At 54.5% G+C, this 24,344-nt stretch overlaps 1 protein-coding gene across 1 annotated transcript; it reads left to right on the top strand.

Moving 5' to 3' along the window:
• Window positions 1-24,240, top strand: KPTN (kaptin, actin binding protein). Its single transcript, XM_061573765.1, has 13 exons — window positions 1-110; window positions 7,330-7,615; window positions 8,381-8,463; window positions 10,219-10,303; window positions 10,663-10,717; window positions 11,327-11,402; window positions 13,158-13,231; window positions 14,947-15,056; window positions 16,135-16,200; window positions 17,618-17,699; window positions 19,558-19,693; window positions 20,454-20,639; window positions 23,343-24,240. The coding sequence occupies exons 2-13, from the start codon at window positions 7,399-7,401 to the stop codon at window positions 23,481-23,483; spliced, it is 1,311 nt and encodes a 436-aa protein (XP_061429749.1). The 5' UTR covers window positions 1-110; window positions 7,330-7,398; the 3' UTR covers window positions 23,484-24,240.
• The last annotated feature ends 104 nt before the right edge of the window (window positions 24,241-24,344 follow it).

The following is a 24,344-nucleotide window of genomic DNA, read 5'->3' as shown; positions in this document are numbered from 1 at the left end:
CCCCCCCCTCCCCCCTCCCCCACCACTGCGTGCAGTCAAACGTCGCCTGCGCCCTTGCCCCGGCACTGCGCGAAGTCCACCCGGGGGATCTTTGTCTTTGTGCAGCCGAGGTTCGTAGGGCGGCTTGCTGCACTTCTTGGTCGCGCGCGCGCACGTGGTCCGGGCCGGGCCAGTCGACTCGTTATCGATTATGTACCGACTCGTTATCGATTATTGATCTTTGTCGGGGATGCTTTTGGCTATGAGCAGGTTGATCGCTGCACTTTTGTGTCTTGCGCGCGCGCGTGTGTGTGTGTTGTGTGTGTTGTGCGTGTGTGTTGTGTGTGTGTTGTGTGTGTGTGTGTGTGTGTGTGTTGTGTGCTGTGTGTGTGTTGTGTGTGTGTGGTGTGTGTGTGTGTGTTGTGTGTGTTGTGTGTGTGTTGTGTGTGTGTTGTGTGTGTTGTGTGTGTGTTGTGTGTGTGTTGTGTGCTGTGTGTGTGTTGTGTGCTGTGTGTGTGTTGTGTGCTGTGTGTGTGTGTTGTGTGTGTGTGTTGTGTGTGCTGTGAAGAAGGGCTCTGAGCCAAAACGTCGCCCACTAGTTACATCTCTCGCATTGAAGCGCGCCCGTTGTTGTTGACGAGTGCGTTGAGGTGTTTGTTGTTGTTGTTGTTCTCGTGTTGTGAACGCGAGTTTGTGCCCACAGACTCAACACTGCCCACAGACTCAACACTACCCATAGACTCAACACTACCCACAGACTCAACACTGCCCATAGACTCAACACTGCCCATAGACTCAACACTACCCATAGACTCAACACTGCACCATAGACTCAATACTACACCATAGACTCAATACTACACCATAGACTCAACACTGCTCATGGACTCAACACTGTCCATAGACTCAACACTGCCCATAGACTCAACACTGTCCATAGACTCAACACTGCTCATAGACTCAACACTGCCCATAGACTCAACACTCCCCATGGACTAACATTCCCCATAGACTCAACACTGCCCATAGACTCAACACTGCCCATAGACTCAACACTACCCATAGACTCATGCAGGGAAGGTGGATCTCCTCAGCCTTGGAAGGCCGTCTACCTAGGAGAAGGAAACTCTGATGTAAAACCTACGGCCCGAGGACCTCGCTGTCACCGTCCCAGCTTGCTAGGCCATGGTAGACGAACCCCGGGTTTAGAGGGTGGGGTCAGTTCTGCGCACACTGCACTCCACTTGAAAGCTCCTTTGCGCAGGCAAGAAGGAAATCTTCACGTCTACCCCCCCCCCCCCGGTCTCACTAAGTCCTGTAGCGATGGGAAAGGGGCGAACCCGGCAGGTGTAAGATGACACTGGCAGCCGCAGTCTCAATCCTGCATGCAGGCGGCTCAGACGCAAGTGGTCGTCTGATGATGACCTGGAAACGACATCATCACCCGGCAGCACCCTGAGCGACCAAGCAGCCTTTTCTAGGGACAGCACTGCTTGCTCCACACGGAGAGGGGCCTAGAAAAGGTGGCCTAAACAAAGCTTGTCTCCCCCTCCCTCAGTTGGCTTACCGCGGTCAACGGGCATCTTCATATGCGGTCGAATTACATCAAAGAATCGACGGCGCATCCCACTCGCCTTAAAAGGTGGGAAAGGACTCAAACTGGCATGCTGGAACATCAGAACCATGCTAGACTCAGCTGACAGCACTCGACCTGAGCGACGATCTGCTTTAATTGCACACGAACTCGCTCTGCTGGATGTTGACATCGCCGCCCTCAGCGAAATCCGCTTTTCAGAGGAAGGCAGTCTGAGGGAGCATGGCGCAGGCTACACTCTCTACTGGTCAGGTAAACCAGCGACAGAGAGACGCCGTTCAGGTGTCGGCTTCATGATCAGGGACTCTATCGCTATCAAGCTTGCAAGCCTGCCAACTGGTCACTCTGACCGCATCATCTCAATGCGTCTACCACTTCGTGACCAGCAACACGCAACGCTGCTCAGTGTGTACGCTCCAACTCTCCAGGCAGATCCCGCTGATAAAGACAAGTTTTACTCCGACCTACGCAGCCTTCTGCAGGATATCCCAGCTGACGACAAGATTGTCATCCTTGGCGACTTCAACGCCAGAGTGGGCAGAGACTCGGAAACCTGGAAAGGCGTACTTGGAAGGCACGGCGTGGGCAGCTGCAACGACAATGGACGCTTGTTACTTGAACTCTGTGCGGAACAGCAGCTTTCCATTACCAACACCATCTTCCAGCAGAAAGACAGTCTGAAAACAACCTGGATGCACCCTCGGTCAAAACATTGGCATCTCATAGACTACATCCTTGTGCGCCAGCGTGACCTAAAAGATGTCTTTCACACCAGGGTAATGCCCAGCGCCGAGTCCCACACAGACCACCGTCTTGTCCGCTGCAAACTCAGCTTTCACTTTAAACCCAGACCAAGAAACGGTGGCGCCCCGAGGAAGAAGCTCAAAGTCTGCAGCCTTCAGTCTGCCGCGGTCAAAGCAGCTTTCCAGAAAAGCCTACGATCTAGGCTAGAGGAACCGAGCTGCCTAGGAGACTGGCCTCCGATTCCTGAAGTGCTGTGGGACTGCATCAAAACTGTTGTTCTGCGAACATCTGAAGATACCCTCGGATTCTCCACGAAGAAAAACAGAGATTGGTTCGATGAGAACAACTTAGAAGTCCAGGAGCTGCTGTCAAAGAAGAGATCAGCACACCAGGCCCACCTGGCCCGACCATCCTGCCCGCACAAAAAAGCAGCCTTCCGCCTGGAATGCAGCACCATCCAGCGCAAGCTTCGAGAGATTCAGAACGAGTGGTGGACCAACCTCGCAGTAAAAACTCAGGTTTGCGCTGATACTGGCGACTACAGGGGATTCTACGAAGCCCTAAAAGCGGTATATGGCCCCTCGTACCAAATCCTGAGCCCCCTGTGGAGTGCAGACGGGAAAAAAACTGCTCACTGAAAAGGACTCAATCCTGAACCGCTGGTCTGAGCACTTCTACACGCTCTTCAATGCTAGCCGCTCAGTCCAAGAACCAGCGATTGACCGCATCCCACAACAACCAGTGAAAACCGAACTGGATGTGGCACCAACATTACAAGAGACTGAGGAAGCCATTAAACAGCTGAAGAGTGGTAAAGCTGCAGGAGTCGATGGCATCCCTCCTGAAGTATGGAAGAACGGAGGCCCAGCACTGCACACCAAACTCCATGAATTCTTCGTCTGCTGCTGGGAGCAGGGTAAACTCCCTCAAGATCTCAAAGATGCAGTCATCATCACCCTGTACAAGAACAAAGGGGAGAAATCAGACTGTTCCAATTATCGTGGCATAACACTTCTGTCCGTCGCCGGCAAAATCCTCGCAAGAGTACTGCTGAATAGATTGGTACCCGCAATAGCTGAAGATCACCTCCCAGAGACCCAGTGTGGCTTTAGAGCCAACCGGGGAACCACAGACATGGTGTTTGTCCTGAGGCAGATTCAGGAAAAGTGCCGGGAGCAAAACAAAGCACTGTACGTCACCTTTGTGGACCTGACAAAAGCGTTTGACACCGTGAGCAGGCAGGGACTTTGGAAAATCCTGGACGAGCTAGGCTGCCCACCGAAGTTCCTCACCATGATCGGCCAGCTTCATGAAGACCAGCTTGGACAAGTCAGACATAGCAACAATCTCTCGCAGCCCTTCCCTATTGCAAACGGCGTGAAACAGGGCTGTGTTCTTGCTCCCACGCTGTTCACCATTTTGTTCAGCATGATGCTCCAGCAGGTCACAGAGGACCTCGACGACGCTGATGGCGTATACATCCGTTTTCGTCTCGACGGGAGCGTGTTCAACCTGAGGCGTTTGCAGGCCCACACAAAGACCATGGAGCAACTGATCAGGGAGCTGCTTTTTGCTGACGATGCCACCCTCCTTGCTCATACAGAGGCAGCTGTGCGGCGAATTACGTCCTGTTTCGCGAAAACAGCTCAGATCTTCGGCCTTGAAGTCAGCCTGAGGAAGACTGAAGTTCTTCATCAGTCCGCACCCCATGAGGAGCACTTTCCACCAAGCATCTTCATTGAACAAACAGAACTGAAAGCTGTCCACCAGTTCAGCTACTTGGGGTGCGTCATCTCGTCTGACGCCAAGATCGACAACGAAGTCGACAACAGGCTGGCCAAGGCAAACAGTGCATTTGGCAGACTATACAAACGTGTCTGGAACAATAGAAACCTTTAAAGAGCCACAAAGGTCAACGTCTACAAAGCTGTTGTGCTGACCACTCTCCTGTATGGCGCTGAGTCCTGGGTCACGTACCGTCGTCACCTGAGTCTCCTCGAGCGTTTCCATCAGCGCTGCCTCCGCACAATCTTCAATATTCACTGGAGTGACTTCGTCGCCAACACTGAAGTCCTCAAGTCAGCGAAGGTCATCAGCATCGAGGCCATGGTCCTCAAGACACAGCTTCGTTGGGCAGGGCACATCGCCAGGATGGAGAACCACCGCTTGCCTAAGATCGTGCTGTATGGGGAACTGTCCTCTGGCCATCGCGACATAGGGGCACCACGAAAGCGATACAAAGACTCCCTGAAGAAGTCCCTCACTGCTTGCTGCATCGATCACCGTCAGTGGGCAACACAAGCAGCTGATCGCAACTCCTGGCGGCACACAGTCCACCAGGCCACCTCCTTCTTCGAAGATACCCGCAGGGCCCGTATGGAGGACAAAAGGAAAAGGAGGAAGAACCATGATCCCTCAGCACCCATCCCAGATGAGACCTATACTTGCAGCAGCTGTTGTGGCAGGACCTGTTTGTCCCGCATAGGCCTCTTCAGCCACCAGCGTGCCTGCAGAAGACATGGATGTCCTTCCTAGATCTTCGTTCGCGAAGCCAAGCCATGATGGTGATGACCCATAGACTCAACACTACCCATAGACTCAACACTACCCATAGACTCAACACTGCACCATAGACTCAACACTACCCATACACTCAACACTGCCCATAAACTCAACACTGTCCATAGACTCAACACTGCCCATACACTCAACACTACCCATAGACTCAACACTACCCATAGACTACCATTACCAATAGACTCTACACTACCCATAGACTCAACACTACCCATAGACTCAACACTACCCATAGACTCAACACTACCCATAGACTCAACACTGCACCATAGACTCAACACTACCCATAGACTCAACACTGCACCATAGACTCAATACTACACCATAGACTCAACACTGCTCATAGACACTATAATGTGCACTGTCCAGGACAGTGCACATTATCAGAGTTATGTTCTTTTGTTTGTATTATGACTGCAGGTATTGCGGTCTATGCAAACATGACTCCTTGTAAAAAGGTGTCAGTTTTGTTGCCAGATAGAAGGGTAAAGAACCAATTATCACTACCCATAGACTCAACACTGCCCATACACTCAACACTACCCATAGACTCAACACGACCCATAGACTTAACACTGCCCATACACTCAACACTGCCCATAGACTCAACACTGTCCATAGACTCAACACTGCCCAAAGACTCAATACTACCCATAGACTCAACACTGCCCATAGACTCAACACTGCCCATACACTCAACACTACCCATATACTCAACACTGCCCATACACTCAACACTGCCCATAGACTCAACACTACCCATAGACTCAACACTGCCCATACATTTCGATTTAAAGCTTTCGTGACTGCAGGGATTCATCTTCTTGGTTCTTTCGGTAAAGTCACGTAGAAGGGAAGTAATAAAATAATAAAACATAATAAAACAATTCTCACGACGTTTCGGCCACAACGCAAGCAGCCGTCCTCAGGTGAAAACCAGGTCCGTCGAGGCGACAGAGTCTGAATGAAACAGCACACGAGCTTGGAGCATATATATATGCACACGAGCTTGGAGCATATATATATGCTCCAAGCTCGTGTGCTGTTTCATTCAGACTCTGTCGCCTCGACGGACCTGGTTTTCACCTGAGGACGGCTGCTTGCGTTGTGGCCGAAACGTCGTGAGAATTGTTTTATTATGTTTTATTATTTTATTACTTCCCTTCTACGTGACTTTACCGAAAGAACCAAGAAGATGAACTGCCCATACACTCAACACTGCCCATAGATTCAACACTGTCCATAGACTCAACACTGCCCAAAGACTCAATACTACCCATAGACTCAACACTGCCCATAGACTAACACTACCCATAGACTCAGCACTGCCCATAGACTCAACACTACCCATAGACTCAACACTGCCCATAGACTCAATACTACCCATAGACTCAACACAATTCATAGACTCAACGCCACCCATAGATTGAACACTGCCCATAAACTCAACATTATACATACATACGTGGTGGCCAGCAGAGGGCAGTGTTGTACGGCCTGCTTCATGCATGGGTTGTGTATCGTTTGCGAGGTGTATGGGATCTGTGCGAGTGTCAGTGAGGTATTCCCTCGCTATTCGCGAACTTGATATCCGCGATGTTTGGCCTATCCGCCAGCCACATCTGTAACTCTGCACGACTGCTGCGTCGAGACATTGAAGTGATGAGGTCAAGTGACGAGATAATGTTACGAGAAATCACATTGATGAGAGACATAGACTCACAGAGAGACCCACAGACTCACATAGAGACCCACAGACTCCCATAGAGACCTAGACTCACATAGACTCATAGACTCACATAGAGACATAGACTCTACGTACGTAGATACCTACAGACTCCCATAGAGACCCACAGACTCCCATAGAGACATAGACTCACATAGAGACAGACTCACATAGACCCATAGACTCACATAGAGAAATAGACTCGCGTAGAGACCCACAGATTCCCATAGAGACTCACAGACTCCCATAGAGACCCACAGACTCCCATAGAGACCCATAGACTCACATAGAGACCCATAGACTCACACAGATACCCACAGACTCACATAGAGACCCACAGACTCACAGAGAGACCCACAGACTCCCATAGAGACCCACAGACTCCCATAGAGACATAGACTCACATAGAGACATAGACTCTACGTACGTAGAGACCCACAGACTCACATAGAGACTCATAGACTCACATAGAGACAGACTCACATAGACCCATAGACTCGCGTAGAGACCCACAGATTCCCATAGAGACCTATACTCCCATAGAGAAGTAGACTTACATAGGGGCCCATAGAGACCTAGACTCCCATAGAGACCCACAGACTCACGTAGATACCCACAGACTCCCATAGAGATCTTTGGCTGAACATTTAGACGCCAAATGAATGTAACCCGTTGCTGCTGTTGTTGTTGTTTTTGTTGTTTGTGGTAGTCACGAAGGAGCTTCTGCCGCTCAAAGTTGCGGCGTGGCAGGGCGCGTGTTTCCCCGCGCGACGTTGCCATGGCGAGGCCGTGTCCCTTCTCGGAGGACAACTTCACGCGGCTCGCCTCGCAGAGCAACGTCTACGGGCTGGCCGCCTTCCGCACGCCGGCCGCGGGCCCAGAGGCCCTCGTGGCGGCCCTCAAGGGCAAGCTGCTGTCCCTGCGGTACGAGAGGGTCGGCACGCCGGGCCGCCTGCGTGCCGTGGCCAGGGAGGTGCACTTCACCTACATACCCGGTACGAGCCCGGGGGGAGGCACGGGATCTGCCTGGGGGGATGAGAGGGGTCTCTAAGGGGTCTCGGGGTCAGGGTCAGAGGGTCAGGGTGGTGGGTTGTGAGGGAGGTGCACTTCACCTACATACCCGGTACGAGCCCGGGGGCAGGCGGGGGTCTGCCTGGGGGGATGAGAGGGGTCTCTAAGGGGTCTCGGGGTCAGGGTCAGAGGGTCAGGGTGGTGGGTTGTGAGGGAGGTGCACTTCACCTACATACCCGGTACGAGCCCGGGGGGAGGCGGGGGTCTGCCTGGGGGGATGAGAGGGGTCCCTGAGGGGTCTCGGGGTCAGGGTCAGAGGGTCAGGGTGGTGGGTTGTGAGGGAGGTGCACTTCACCTACATACCCGGTACGAGCCCGGGGGAGGCGGGGGTCTGCCTGGGGGGATGAGAGGGGTCTCTGAGGGGTCTCTAAGGAGTCTCGGGGTCAGGGTCAGAGGGTCAGGGTGGAGGGGTCTGAGGGAGGTGCCCTGCACCTCCATACCCGGTACGAGCTAAGTGGAGGCCGGATTGAGACTATTTTTAAACAATAGATTTTTTTCTTGTACCACGCTGATCACATTTGCAGTTTTCCCTCCAGAGACCGGCCCTCGGAACGGACTGACCCCCACCGGGCATTTGCCCCCTAGACGGCACCTTTGGCCAGTCCAGGGCCTGCTAGCTACTGACGATGTTGACGGTTCAACTGGACGACGACGGTCACGGGTAGCGTCAACCTGCCTTGTTCCCCCAGTGGACGCTGAGATCGTGTCGATCGACGCGTTCTGCAAACCCGCGCCCAGGAGTGGCCTCGTCATCGGAATCACCTTCATCAAGGTGTCTGCTCCCCCCGCACGCTCCCTCCAGGGTTAACCTAAAGCGGGAGGGTGGGGGGGCGGGGGGCGGAGGGGAACCTACGGAGACCCGTGGGACGAGATGGGCCCGCGAGATTATTTCGTACCGTGACGAAAGCGTCCTCAAATTTGGACGTCAAGTTACGATATTTATCTACGTTTGTTGCCAGGAATAGCCTCCATGGGGTTCCAAGACTCGTTTTCGAGGGACCCTCAAAGGGGTATTGATGGGTGTATTGTTGACCCATGGAATCAACGAGGGGTTCATGGGTTCCTTTGAATGCAAGGGGAAAACACAGCCCAAGCAGGGCAGATGAGGGAACCCCCTTCCCAACAAAACCCGGGTTTTTAAATCCGTGCCTTACACGACCATTGCGCCACATGAGGCCTACCGCTTGGGCGCCACGGTGGCTAGGAGATGTTAACTACCTCGCCTGGTTTACAGGAGGTCGTGGGTTTTATCCCGATCCTGACGCCGGCTGCTGCTGTATATTTGGATTTGTGTTGGTATACAGGGTGTTTAAAAAAACTGTTAATACTTCTTAGAATTTGCAACGATGCCACAAGACATATGGCTCCAGGCTCTGGAGACCACCTGGAGAAGATTCCAGGCACGCGTTGACAATGATGGCGAACAAGTGGAGACTTTTTGAAGCTATTGACATTACATTTGTAATCATGTTACACTGTATGTTACATTAAAAACGATAGTCCCATGTAAGTGTTAACATTTTTTTTAAACTGCCCTGTATATTTCCATTATGATATGCCACTTCATTGAGCTATCAATTGTGTACTCTTAGTTTTTTCGGTAAAGTCACGTAGGTAAAAAAATGAAATTAAAATTAACAAAATAAAATAATAAAAATCACGACGTTTCGGAGGCAACACAAGTCTCCGTCATCAGGTGGGACCGTCACAGCCAGATTTGCTGTATCACTTGATTTGCTGTATCACTTGATACAGCAAATCTGGCTGTGACGGTCCCACCTGATGACGGAGACTTGTGTTGCCTCCGAAACGTCGTGATTTTTTATTATTTTATTTTATTAATTTAAATTTCATTTTTTTACCTACGTAACTTTACCGAAAAAACTAAGAGTATGAATCCTTGCAGTCACGAAAGCTTCAAATCTAGAACTATCAATTGTGGCCAGGTCGCTTCTAAATTAAGCGCTACATAGCTCAGAGGGCCTTACATACATACCTAATACTGGTAGAAACCTCCTGGTTACACCAGCCCACAGGGGATTATTGTGTCCGTCCGTCGTGCATCCAAAAATGGGAGGGTGGGGTTGGGTGGGGTGGGGAGGGGCTGGGTGGAGAGGGGAGGGTGAGGAGGGGCTGGGTGGGGAGGGTAGGAAGGGGCTGGGTGGGGAGGGTGGGGAGGGGCTGGGTGAGGCTGGGTGGGGTGGGGCTGGGTGGGGAGGGGCTGGTCACCCCGTGGTGCCCTTATAAAACTCAATGTTTAACCTACTCACGCCGGCTTGTGCCCGCCCTCACAGTCGGCCATATTTGCGGAATACACCACGCCGCCATTGACCCTGCAGGCCATTGACCGAGCAACCCAACGTTCCTACCAGCTCCCTCCGCAGGGCAACGTGTTGATTCAGAGTCTAATTGTCTTCTTGCTCAAAGTAAGCAATGGGAAACTGCCCGCAGACGATATTCGTCCGTCACTTCAAGCGCCTTGGCCGCACTAATCGTGTTGGACCCGTGTCTCTGTCCCCTCCCGCAGGACTCGGGAGACAAGGCGAGTCCCTTCCTCAACATCTACTGTGACTACGAGCCGGGCTCCGAGTACAATCTCGACTCCATTGCCCGTGAGTCCAGCACTGACCGGCACGGGGAAGGCGGTGACCCCCACCCCCCCGTCCAACAGAGACACCTAGCGCGTCGTCGTGTGTAGTGGCATAGCGCTGGCTGCTGGCGACAAAGGGGATCTGCGACGTACGGCAGCCCTGACGTCATCAGGCCAGGATAGGCACGAGAGGGGAAAGGTCACAGAAGGGGCCCAGCAGGAACCCGCTGGTAGGTTCCAGAAAGGGGGCCTGACCGGGGGCGGAGCCAGACCACGCTGGGAGTATAAGAGGGGCCCATGTGGGGGACCTCTGGGCTGTCGTTGGAGTGGCATCCCAGTCCACTCTCCGCCTGTCCCCCGTGTCTCCCCGTGAACCCGCAGAGAGCTGCCTCAACCTGGAGCTGCAGTTCATCCCTTTCCAGCTGTGCCACACCGAGTGAGTGACACCACCACGCGTACACACACACAGACACACGCACACACACACACAGACACGCACACACACGCACACACACACACTCTCACACACACTCACACACACACTCACCTTGTCGCATCCCACTCTCACCACCAGCCAACCAACTCGCCCTCACCCGTCACCCCTCACACTTTCTCCGCCACACCAAACTATCTCACCAACTCCACGTCACCCCACCAACTTCACTCACTCACTCACCTCTTGTTCATGTGTGTTTGCGTGTTTGCTTTCATATATATATATAAATACGTGTGTGTTCTTCTGTGGGTAGCGGTTTGCGACGAGCACACTCACCTGGAAACGCGAGTTGGAATCCCGCTCACGGCCAACACCGTTTCTGGGCCTCCCCTCGGTCGATTCAGCCTCAAATGAGTACCTGGTGCGGTGTGTAAACCTTAGCATTGGGGAGACAAAGGCAGCCGGGCGTGGTGTTGGCCACCCACCCCCTCGTGTGCCGTGCCGGCCTTCATAGGTGCTCGCTAACAGCACTTGCCCCAACAGTCTGTTAAGGCTGTACGGGGGATATTTCTCTTTGTTTGTTTGTTGTGCGTGTTTGTGTTCACACAGGGTTCAGGATGGGCCCACGAGCGAGACCGTGTTCCTGCTGAGTGGACACGACATGTGCGTCCACGTCTACAAAGAGGTACGGGGATGTCACCTGGATCAACCCCAACAAATGTTGGGCAGACAGGCCGAATGATCGGCACGAGGCTAAAAGAACACCACAGGAATATAAAATACTCCCAAATACAACTGGCGGCAGTGGCAGAACACGCGTGCCAACAAGGACACTCAATTGATTTTGATAATGTTGAAGTGCTGTGCAAAACTAGTTACTACTTGTCCAAGACTACAGTAAAACCTTGGATTGCAAGACGAGCAAAATTTTTTTATAAATTTTTAATTTGATAAACAATCGAGGTCTTGCAATACGAGTAGCACGTGCATACGCTTTGCCTGCAGAGCGTCACGTGATCACAACTGATTTCCAAGTGCTTTGGAATACAAACACGTTTCCGGAAAGAATTATGTCTCGCAATCCGAGGTTTTACTGTAATTATAAATTGAGAGAAATAAATGTTTTTGTTACCTTTTGGATAGCTACAGCCTTAGTGCTTCTTGGAAGCCAATCATCAAAAAATACATTCATCTTCTTGGTTCTTTCGGTAAAGTCACGTAGAAGGGAATAATAAATAAAAAATACAACATAATAAAATACAATTCTCACGACGTTTCGGCCACAACGCAAGCAGCCGTCCTCAAACAAGACATTGTTTAAATGCATGCCTATACAGGCCACCATACTTCAATAGGGATTGCCGTTTTCACGGCTATTTTGGTGCACACAATCGACAGGAAATTCAAGAACAATGGGCTCGTGTAATGCGCGTGCCTAATTAATCCCCCTACAACTACGCCTCTATTTAAGGAACGAAACACGTGGACTTCTCCACAAATCTGGTTGTCGCCTGATATAATTACTGTCGAAACGTCGTACTCAGATTGTGAATGTCGTGGCTTGGCTCTTAAACACGCCGGTGAGTGCTGTGCTGGTAACGGATTGGCCACGTTCTGTTTACGAGATAGACCTTAAAGCTTTCGTGACTGCAGGGATTCATATTGTTGGTTCTTTTGGTAAAGTCACGTAGAAGAGAAATAATAAAATAATAAAAATAAAACCTAATAAAATTTCGATTTAAAGCTTTCGTGACTGCAGGGATTCATATTGTTGGTTCTTTTGGTAAAGTCACGTAGAAGGGAAATAATAAAATAATAAAAATGAAACGTAATAAAATTTTCACGACGTTTCGGCCACAACGCAAGCAGCCGTCCTCAGGTGAAGTAACAGAGCTGTCGGAAAGACGGCGTCATTCGGACGCATCTTTATCGCATCATTCGGACGCTGTCTTTCCGACAGCCCAGTTCTTCACCTGAGGACGGCTGCTTGCGTTGTGGCCGAAACGTCGTGAGAATTGTATTTTATTCAGTTTAATTTTTATTATTTTATTATTTCCCTTCTACGTGACTTTACCGAAAGAACCAAGAAGATGAGAAAAACCTTACTGATTGGCCGTGTCCGCGGGTTTAACGACACATTTATACATTTGCTGCGATCCAACCCAAAAAAATCCGATTTCAAGTGAAACTACGGACACGCACGGGTGTCCACGGTGGCGGCTGACGCACGCGTAAAAAAAAAAAAAATAAACCCTTGGTGACATACGGGCACGGGTCTCAAATCTACGACCGTGCGGTTTTAAGAAGGAAACCGAATGTGCCCCGGTCTTTTGCCAACGCGGCGAGGAGACGTTCTGCTGGTCTTTTCGGTTGCGTCCGTGGCTGCGGCGGCGTCTTGGCAAACGCTGCTCACCCCCCGATTTGCTTCCTGTGACGTCAGAGCGGTACCCAGCATCAGTTTGAGGAGGTTGCCGTGGAGACGTTCTTCCCGGAGCTCACTCAGCTCAGCGGCAAGTGAGTGACGGCGAGGGGGGGGGGGCTGGGGGGGGGGGACACAGGAGGCCAGGGCAGAGGTCGCAACCGGGTACCCGATACCCGTACCCTACCCGATACCCGTACCCTACCCGACACCCGTATCCTACCCGATACCCGTGCCCTACCCGATACCCGTGCCCTACCCGATACCCGTGCCCTACCCGATACCCGTGCCCTACCCGATACCCGTGCCCTACCCGATACCCGTACCCTACCCGATACCCGTGCCCTACCCGATACCCGTGCCCTACCCGATACCCGTGCCCTACCCGATACCCGTGCCCTACCCGATACCCGTGCCCTACCCGATACCCGTGCCCTACCCGATACCCGTGCCCTACCCGATACCCGTGCCCTACCCGATACCCGTGCCCTACCCGATACCCGTACCCTACCCGGTACCCTACCCGATACCCGTACCCTACCCGATACCCGCACCCTACCCGATACCCGTACCCTACCCGATACCCGTACCCTACCCGATACCCGTACCCTACCCGATACCCGTACCCTACCCCATACCCGTACCCTACCCGATACCCGTACCCTACCCGATACCCGTACCCTACCCGATACCCGTACCCTACCCGATACCCGTACCCTACCCGATACCCGTACCCTACCCGATACCCGTACCCTACCCGATACCTGTACCCTACCCGATACCCGTACCCTACCCGATACCCGGCTACCCGTACCCGGCCGGGTACGGGTACCCGTTTGCGACCCTGGTGCGGCCGGGTACGGGTAGGCCGTGAGTCACTGGTGAGTAGCCGTTTGTCACTTATTTCCCAACGTCTTGTCTCTTCTCACAATTCAAGTTCCTAGAATCAACCCACCCGCGCCTGCAACATGGCCGGGTTCGGGTAGCCGGATATCGGGTAGGGTACGGGTACCCGTATGCGACCCTGGTGCGGCCGGGTACGGGTAAGGAATCAAAACCCGTTTGCGACCTCTGGGCCAGGGACTCGGGGTTTTTCTAATGGCAGTGTCAGAGACACTGAGTAAGTACAACTGATGTCCTGGGTTTGAACCACGCTGGGAGCATCACAGGCGCCAGCTTGAACAATCTGGTGCGTGTGCCTGTGTGTGTGCGATGGTGTCGCGGTTAGCGCTACGCTGCGCTACGAACCCGGCGACCCGAGTTGGATTCCCGCTCACGGCCAACACCGGTGGCGATTATCTGAACCGGTCCTGGGCCTCCCCTAGGTCGGGTCGGCCTCAAATGAGTACCTGGTGCGGTGTGTAGTAAACATCGCCACTGGGGAGACAAAGGCGGTCGGGCGTGGTGCTGGCCACCCACCCCCTCGTGTACCATCCTGCTCATTAACGGCACCTGCCCCAATCGTCTGTTGAAGGCTAAACTAAACTAATCTATTTTTATTTTACCAGGTACGGCCTACTGAGCTACAGAGCTTTTTTCAGAAGCGACCTGGCCACAAGTGATATCCCAACGAAGTGGCTCGTCGGGTTGAAATGTATAGCAGCCAAATACACTAAGAAGCACGTTGATTCTAAATGTGGAGGGGAAAAAACGGACGGCCCGGATAAAAATCCCCGCGCGACCACGGGAAGAACATGCGAACTCCAAATATGCAACCGACGACCTCCTTGCACACCAGGCGAGGCAGTTAACATCTCGCCACGGCGGCGCCCCTGGGCTTGACATGGGGGGTGGGTCCTTGTCTCCGCAGCGTGCAGTGGCTGCAGGTGCTGGCGCTGCCGTGTGGGAAGCGGAGGCTCACGGCCGTCGGGAGTCAGAACGGAGCCGTGTCCCTCGCTCTCGTGCAGCTGAGCTCTCGGAGTGCGTCCCGGGGAGACACGTGGGATGCCATTCGGGAGACGGCGGGGGAGGGGGGGTGTAGACACACGGGCAAGAGATGGAATATTGACAGGGAGGCAGGGCGAGACGGAGAAAGACACGGGGAGACGCGCAGGGACACACGGGGGGAGGTGTAGACACACGGACACACAGGATGGACACGGACATACGGGCAGACACACACGGAGACACACACACGGAGAGACACACACGGACACACACGGAGAGACACACGGAGAGACACACACGGAGAGACACACGGAGACACACGGAGACACACACGGAGAGACACACACGGAGAGACACACACGGAGAGACACACGGAGACACACACGGAGAGACACACACGGAGAGACACACGGAGACACACACGGAGACACACACGGAGAGACACACACGGAGAGACACACGGAGAGACACACGGAGACACACGGAGAGTCACATGGGGAGACACACACGGAGAGACACACACGGAGAGACACACGGAGAGACACACACGGAGAGTCACACGGAGAGACACACACGGAGAGACACACGGAGACACACACGGAGACACACACGGAGAGTCACACACGGAGAGACACACACGGAGAGACACACGGAGACACACACACAGAGACACACGGAGAGACACACGGAGAGACACACGGAGACACACACGGAGAGTCACACACGGAGAGACACACGGAGACACACACGGAGACACACGCGGAGACACACGCGGAGACACACGCGGAGACACACGCGGAGACACACGCGGAGACACACGCGGAGACACACGCGGAGAGACACGCGGAGACACACGCGGAGACACACGCGGAGACACACGCGGAGACACACACGGAGAGACACACGGAGAGACACACGGAGACACACACGGAGACACACACGGAGACACACGCGGAGACACGCGCGGAGACACGCGGAGAGTCACACACGGAGAGTCACACACGGAGAGTCACACGGGGAGACACACGGGGAGACACGCACGGAGACACGCGCAGAGACACATGCGCGCCACCACCACCAGCAACCTCTTGTGTGTGCGTGCCGTGTGCAGCCGTGCTGCAGCGGTGGAGCGTGCAGCAGGACGGGCCCGTGACCCACGTGCAGATCTTTCCCACAGGTAAACGAGCGCACGCAACCGCACGCAACCGCACGCAACCGCACGCAACTGCTTGCAACCGCACGCAACTGCTTGCAACCGCACGCAACTACACGCAACTGCACGCAATCGCACGCAATCGTATGCAATCGCACGCAACCGCACGCAACCGCACGCAACTGCTTGCAACCGCACGCAACTGCACGCAACTGCTTGCAACCGCACGCAACTGCACGCAACTGCTTGCAACCGCACGCAACCGCACGCAACCGCTTGCAACCACACGCAACCGCTTGCAACCGCACGCAACTGCTTGCAACCGCACGCAACTGCACGCAATCGCACGCAACCGCACGCAACCGCACGCAATCGCACGCAACCGCATGCAACTGCACGCAATCGCATGCAACTTCTTGCAACCGCACGCAAACGCACGCAACCACAGCCCACCGTACGCACGGCTCACCCTGAACAAGTATTCGCGTGTATTCGTAATGGATGATGATGAACGATCTCTTACACTTCGTGCCGTGCGTATAGTGCGGGGCCGAACGCAGACACGTGACGTCTCGCAGACGGGTGTGCGGTGGTGCCGGTGGGGAGCCGATGATGCGACGTGTAAATCCCCGTTGAGCAAGTTTGGTCAATTTTGTACCGTGACGCAGGCACTCGATGGCCTCCTCGTGTCGGATGACCGCCGCGGGATCTTTAACGTCCTCCGTGAAGCCGGACACCGCCGCGTCTCGTTGTTGGCACGCCCGCAGTGTTAACCGGGGCGGCCTGTTGACCTCGAACCTCCCCCCACGCCGCACCTCCGATTAGCGCGGTTGGCTACGTACGGTGCGAAATACGTTCTACATACGTACAAAAGTGCGAACGCGCTCCCGCTGGGCCATGCTGACGCACTGGTCTCTGCGTGTGTGTGTGTGTCCGTGTGTCCCCGCGTGTGTGTGTCCGCGTATGTGTCCCCGCGTGTATGTGTCCCCGCGTGTATGTGTCCGCGTGTGTGTGTGTCCGCGTGCGTGTGTGTCCGTGTGTCCCCGCGTGTGTGTGTCCGCGTGTGTGTGTCCGCGTGTGTGTCCCCGCGTGTGTGTCCCCGCGTGTATGTGTGTCCGCGTGTGTGTGTGTCTGCGTGCGTGTGTCCGCGTGTGTGTGTGTCCGCGTGCGTGTGTGTCCGTGTGTCCCCGCGTGTGTGTGTCCGCGTGTGTGTGTCCGCGTGTGTGTCCCCGCGTGTATGTGTCCCCGCGTGTATGTGTCTGCGTGTGTGTATCCGCGTGTGTCCCCGCGTGTGTGTCTGCGTGTGTGTCCGTGTGTGTGTCTGCGTGTTTGTGTGTCCGTGTGTCTCTGTGTGTGTGTATCCGTGTGTGTGTGTGCGTGTGTCCGTGTGTGTGTGTGTCTCTGTGTGTGTGTGTGTCTGCGTGTGTCCGTGTGTGCGTAGATCCGCACGGCCAGGCCGCCGATGAGCTTCCTTCATTCCACCTGCTGGTCGCGAGCGCCATCGAGACGAGCGTCGTGTACAGGTGTGTGTACAGTGTGTACAGGTGTGTACAGGTGTGTGTACGGGTGTGTACAGGTGTGTGTACAGTGTGTACAGGTGTGTGTACAGTGTGTACAGGTGTGTGTACAGTGTGTACAGGTGTGTACAGTGTGTACAGGTGTGTGTACAGGTGTGTGTACAGGTGTGCACAGGTGTGCGTCCGCCACCACCACCCCCCCCCCACCTCCTCGTGTCTCTCTACCGCCCGCCTCGCGTGTACACTCCGTCGTCTAGCTTCTCGTCACATCTCGCTTGTACAGCTCTGCGCCCTCTCTGTTTTTCTTGTTACCGTCTGTACTCATTGGCCCTTTCGGTAAAGTGACGCGTGTAGAAGTAAAATGAAAAATTGAATTGGAACAAATCACGACGTTTCGAACGCAACCCAAGCGCTCGTCCTCAGGTGAAAATGGCGTAAAGCCCCCAGCGGGGGAACACGCAGAGAGACATCGCACGCAGAGGGACATCGCACGCAGAGCACACGGCAAACTGCACGGAGATGTTACCGTCTGGTTCGTTTGATTTGTCTCGTCTCCATCGGTTTGTCTCCCTGTCATTCGTTACGTCTGGCTATCATTGCCGTCTGCCACGTGTGTACTGTCTCAACTGTACTGTCTGCCACGTGTGTACTGTCTTGGCTGTAATGTCTGCCACGTGTGTACTATCTCGGCTGTACTGTCTGCCACGTGTGTACTATCTCGGCTGTACTGTCTGCCACGTGTGTACTGTCTCAACTGTACTGTCCGCCACGTGTGTACTGTCTCGGCTGTACTGTCTGCCACGTGTGTACTGTCTTGGCTGTACTGTCTGCCACGTGTGTACTGTCTTGGCTGTACTGTCTGCCACGTGTGTATTGTCTCAACTGTACTGTCTGCCACGTGTGTACTGTCTTGGCTGTAATGTCTGCCACGTGTGTATTGTCTCAACTGTACTGTCTGCCACGTGTGTACTGTCTTGGCTGTACTGTCTGCCACGTGTGTACTATCTCGGCTGTACTGTCTGCCACGTGTGTACTGTCTTGGCTGTAATGTCTGCCTCGTGTGTATTGTCTCAATTGTACTGTCTGCCACGTGTGTACTGTCTTGGCTGTACTGTCTGCCACGTGTGTACTGTCTTGGCTGTACTGTCTGCCACGTGTGTACTGCCTTGGCTGTACTGTCTGCCACGTGTGTACTGTCCAGCTGTTGCCATCTCTACTCAGTCTCGTCTGTGCTGTTTCATTTGCATCGTCCATCTCATCCATATTTCCCCGTTGGGCTCCGCCGTCAAAAATCTTGTGGCTGGGGCGGTGTGCTGTCGCTGCTGCTGTGGTTGTGCTACTGCTGCTGCTGCTGTGGTGATGTGGTGCTGCTGTGGTATGGTGGTGGTGGTGTGCTGCTGCTGCTGTGGTGATGTGGTGCTGCTGTGGTATGGTGGTGGTGGTGTGCTGCTGCTGCGGTGTGCTGCTGCTGCTACTGCTGCTGCTGCTGTGGTTGTGCTGCTGCTGCTGCGGTGTGCTGCTGCTGCTGCTGTGGTTGTGCTGCTGCTGCGGTGGTGCTGCTGCTGTTGCTGCGGTGTGCTGCTGCTGCTGCTGCTGTGGTTGTGCTGCTGCTGCTGCGGTGGTGCTGCTGCTGTTGCTGCGGTGTGCTGCTGCTGCTGTGGTTGTGCTGCTGCTGCTGCGGTGTGCTGCTGCTGCTGTGGTTGTGCTGCTGCTGCGGTGGTGCTGCTGCTGTTGCTGCGGTGTGCTGCTGCTACTGCTGCTGCTGCTGTGGTTGTGCTGCTGCTGCTGCGGTGTGCTGCTGCTGCTGCTGTGGTTGTGCTGCTGCTGCGGTGTGCTGCTGCTGTCGCTGCGGTGGCGCTGCCAGGGACGTGCTGGTGCGGGGACTGAGCGACCAGGTGGTGCTGCCGGGCAGCGACCGCTACGACAGCGTGCTGTGCGCACTCGTGTGCGACGTGGACTGTGACGGCCACGACGAGATCCTGCTGGGCACCTACGGGCAGGTGGGGGGTGGGGGGGGTGGGGGGTGGGGTGTGTGGGGGGGGGTGGTGGGGTGTGTGGGGGGTGTGTGTGGGGGGGTGCGTGGGTAGGTGTGTGTGGGGGGGTGGGGGGGGTGTGTGTGGGGTGTGTGGTGGGTGTGTGTGTGGGGGGTGTGTTTGGGCGGTGTGTTTGGGGGGTGTGTGTGGGGGTGTGTGTGGGGGGTGTGTGTGGGGGGTGTGTGTGGGGGGTGTGTGTGGGGGGGTGTGTGTGTGGGGGGTGTGTGTGTGGGGGGTGTGTGTGGGGGCGGTGTGTGGGGGGTGTGTGTGGGGGGTGTGTGTGGGGGGTGTGTGTGGGGGGTGTGTGTGGGGGGTGTGTGTGGGGGGTGTGTGTGGGGGGTGTGTGTGGGGGGGGTGTGTGGGGGTGTGTGTGGAGGGGTGCGTGGGTAGGTGTGTGTGGGGGTGTGTGTGTGTGGGGGGTGCGTGGGGGGGGGTGCGTGGGGGGTGTGCGTGGGGAGGGGTGCGTGGGTAGGTGTGTGTGGGGGGGTGTGTGTGGGGGGGGTGCGTGGGTAGGTGTGTGTGTGTGGGGGGGTGTGTGGGGGGGGTCGCGTGGGTGGGCACGTGTGTGGGTAGGTGCGTGTGCGAACGTGCGCGTGTGTGTGTGTGTGTGGGGAGCGGTAGTGTAGCGGTCAGCGCTACGAACCTGGCGACCCGGTTTCGATTCCCGCTCACGGCCAATACCGGTGACGATTATCTGAACCGGTCCTCTCCGTCTCGCCGTCCACAGGAGCTCCTCTGCTTCAAGGAGAGCGGCGGCAAGGCCGGCGTCAGCGGGGCGGGCGGGCGCGAGTGGAGCCTGGCCTGGCGCCGATGGTTCCCGGGGCCTCTGCTGGCGCTGGCCCTGGTGGACGTGACGCGCGACGGACTGCGTGACCTCCTCGCAGTCACCATCAAGGGGCTGCACGTGCTGCAGGTGGTGCCCCCCCCCTTCCCCCCCGGTCTCTCTCTGTTTGACACGGAGGCTTTCGTGAAGCAAGCAGGAGGATGCCTCCACAACTCTCAGGCTATAGTAATAGGTTTTTACCCTTTCGACTGGTACAAAAACTGATACCTTTATACAAGGGGTCATGTTTGCAATAACCACAACACAAGCAGTCAAAATGCAAAAAAAAGAAACAACTCTGATGATGATGATGATGATTTGCACTGTCCTTGAAGTTGATTGGTCCACACCCGAGACAGCTTTTCTTAGAGCCTAGTCTCCATTGGTGTTGGACCAGATGACGCCAAAAGGCGTACAACTCAAAGACAGCGCACTATCAGAGTATTGAGAGCTCGGGGTAAGCATTTACACTGAGACGTCCTTTACCAGTGGCAAAATATAGTCATAGGTTTTTACCCTTTCGACTGGTACAAAAATTGATACCTTTATACAAGGGGTCATGTTTGCAATAACCACAACACAAGCAGTCAAAATGCAAACAAAAAGAAACAACTCTGATAATGATATGCACTGTTCTTGAAGTTGATGCACTGTTTTTGAGTTGTACGCCTTTTGGCGTCATCTGGTCCAACACCATGTGAGACTAGGCTCTAAGAAAAGCTGTCTCGGGTGTGGACCAATCAACTTCAAGGACAGTGCATATCATTATCAGAGTTGTTTCTTTTTGTTTGCATTTTGACTGCTTGTGTTGTGGTTATTGCAAACATGATGCCTTGTATAAAGGTATCAGTTTTTGTACCAGTTGAAAGGGTAAAAACCTATTACTATATTTTGCCACTGGTAAAGAAGGTGTCTCATAGTGAACTCTCTGGCTGTGTCCGCCTGATGCTGCTGCTGCTGCTGCTCGTTGTTGTAATTACCAGCGGCGAAATCGTCACGGCTTCTCGAAGTGTAAATGTTGTCGTGGGTTTACTTTCCAACACACAACCGGCGTGCTGAACTAGTAACGAATTGGCACGTTCTGTTTACGTGACAAACCTTGCCAGTTGGCTGTGTTGGGTGGGTGGCGAGTTTACAGACACATGTAGATATTTACGCGATCGAACCCAAAAGCCTCTACAGTGATCCCTCGTTTATCGCGGTTAATGGGGACCGGAACCCCTCGCGATAGGTGAAAATCCGCGAAGTAGGATTGGCCCCCTAGGAATTTCCGTATATGTGTGTGTGGGTACCAGAATGTTTAAAATATGTATATTTATACTTTATATATATATTTTACTTAAATCTATTTAATTATAAAACCTTAATATTATACATTCACTCTCTCTCTCTCTCATACGATACGTATTATGGTGTTCTACACTCACCAATGACAGTAGTATCTTGAGACTTGACTCCAGTAATGACGACGACGACGATGACAATGACGACGATGACAATGACGACGATTACAGACCTGTGCAGTTCGATGAATGTGATGATGAATGATGATGATGGTGGTGTTACTGCACAGGTATAATGAGGCCTTTAAATCAGCTCGAAAAATCCGCGATGCACTGAGGCCGCGAAACTTGAACCACGAAGTGGCGAGGGATTACTGTATTATGGACCTCCACTCGCTCTCTCGCTCACACGCCCGGCAAGCCAGAGATGACTGCGCCGAGCGCGGATTCGGCGCGAAGTTGTAACTCTGCCTCTCCACTGCTCTGGAGCGCTTGCGGAATTGCTCGTTCGAGCAGTCGGGGTGACTCTTTCATTCTTTCTCTCTCTCTCTCTCGTACGGCCGCCCGCGATGTTAGACGCAGAGCCGCAGCGACGACGACAACGACCGCTGCAGTTTCACTTCCAGGTGGTCAGGGCCTGATGAGCGCGTGGGGAGCGGCGGAGTGGCGTCGCCGTTGGCGTCTCCCGATTCGTGTTTGTGGATCGGGGCGATCGGTGATCCAGGACCAGAGGTCGCAAACGGGTTTTGATTCCTTACCCGTACCCGGCCGCACTAGGGTCGCAAATGGGTAGGGAACGGGTACCCGTTCCCTACCCGTACCCTACCCGAAATGAGTGACAAACGGTTACTCACCAGTGACTCACGGCCTACCCGTACCCGTACCCGGCCGCACCAGGGTCGCAAACGGCTACCTGTACCGGGTATCGGGTATCGGGTACCCGGTTGCGACCTCTGTCCAGGACCTGGCGCTTCGCTCCAGCCGCTCGCTGGCGGTCGTTCTCGGTCAATTCATTAAAATATTTTGTGCTTTCGCCCAAGGGAGGGGCCCAGTTACTGATGGGGGGTGTGGGATGGTGGGGGTGGGGGTGGGAGCGACATGAACCCTGATCCAGCAGTGACTGAGTGCGTGGACGCGAGAGAATATCCCCCCTCTAGTGGATCGGCCAATCTTCATTTTCACGCGCCAATATCGCCGTCAAGAAAGCAGGCGCACCGGTGCACGTTTACAGCAGAACGGGAACGGTGCAGGGTGGGGGGGGGCGGTAGAGCAACGGTACCTGGTTTCGATGCGGCTGAAGATGCTTGCCGCGGATGGATAAATATCGTGATGGGGTCCCGCGCGGCTGGCCCGGTGCGATCCGTGCAGCCGTGACCGGGCCACGTGGCCGTGTGAAGGTGAAGAAGTCGCGAGCCCGGTGTGACCCGTGCATACCTGGTTATACATTCTTATTTTTTAAAAACAGTTTGGTGTAGCTTTCCCGTGACCCCCCCCCCCTCCTCCCCCCCAGTTTGACCTGGAGAAGGCCGCCGACATCCTGCTGAGCCGCCTGCAGGCGTTGGGGTCGGCGGAGGAGGCCGCGACGATCGGAGGTCGCGGGCCGCGCGACGAAGGGCGCTGTGAAGACGCGGCCGCCGAGACGTCGCCGTGAGGAGGAGCCACGCGGTAACGCCGGCGGAGTCGGCTTGACACCTTGCAGGGAGGGGGCTTTCGCGACCAATGTCATCCATGATAGAGGGACCCGCTCTTGCAACTTCCTTCGTCTTTGGGCGCGATTCATTCTGCGGTCAGAACTCTTCTCGAAGACCCAAGCGGGAGGACGACTTCTTCGCAAGTCGCCCCGATGGTGCCCCGGCTGTGGTAATCGCCAGCGAATCGTCACGCTGGAATTGTGAAAGTCGTGCGTTTGAACTCTCCAACGCACAACCGGTGTGCCGCAGTAAGCTCATTGGCAAAGTTTTGTCTCCGTGATGGGCCTCGGGTAATGGGCTTTGTCGGGTGGGGTGGTGGGTTTAACGGCACATTCATATTTACGCGATCTCACCCGAAAAAAACCTTGAACGGTAAAAGTCTTCTCTGCGAGATGCTAAACTCCACCCCACACCCGTGAATGACGGGACTCCGAGCGTAACGCGCACAGAGCCCTCGTGTGTCTCTCCACTGCTGAATGAGGTCCTCCGCATGCCTAAAGCAACCCTGTTGCACATGCTGGGAGCACCATCATCATCCTCTATCCAGACCCCACTTCGCTTCCGGGATCTTGACGGCGACGAATTCGGGGGCGATTTTAGGCTTAGGGGGCCCCCCTAATATCCGTGCACGAACACCGATAAATTTGATACTTTTGGTGCATCTTGGGGAGACCGCCTCGCCAAGGTGTCTCGTGGCCTAGAAATAAATGTGCACAATCGGTGGATGAATTCACTTCCCGCTCCGTGGTCATTCCTGTTGTCCGTGTGAAAGTTTACAAAAGGAGTTGTAGGTCTGCGGATGATGAAAGGAATTTTCGTAG

This window comes from Lethenteron reissneri, chromosome 53 (genome assembly GCF_015708825.2).
Source record: "Lethenteron reissneri isolate LAM-NWPU_2019-01 chromosome 53, ASM1570882v1, whole genome shotgun sequence".
NCBI lineage: Eukaryota > Metazoa > Chordata > Hyperoartia > Petromyzontiformes > Petromyzontidae > Lethenteron > Lethenteron reissneri.
The sequence above is the reverse complement of the archived record's forward strand: the minus strand, read 5'-3'. Positions and strand labels throughout refer to the sequence as shown.

Coding starts and splice junctions, on each gene's coding strand:
- KPTN (XM_061573765.1), top strand. CDS start 7,399: ATGGCGAGGCCGTGTCCCTTCTCGGAGGACAACTTCACGCGGCTCGCC. Junction 11,403..13,157: donor GCGTCCACGTCTACAAAGAG/GTACGGGGATGT, acceptor CTGTGACGTCAG/AGCGGTACCCAGCATCAGTT. Junction 20,640..23,342: donor AGGGGCTGCACGTGCTGCAG/GTGGTGCCCCCC, acceptor CCTCCCCCCCAG/TTTGACCTGGAGAAGGCCGC.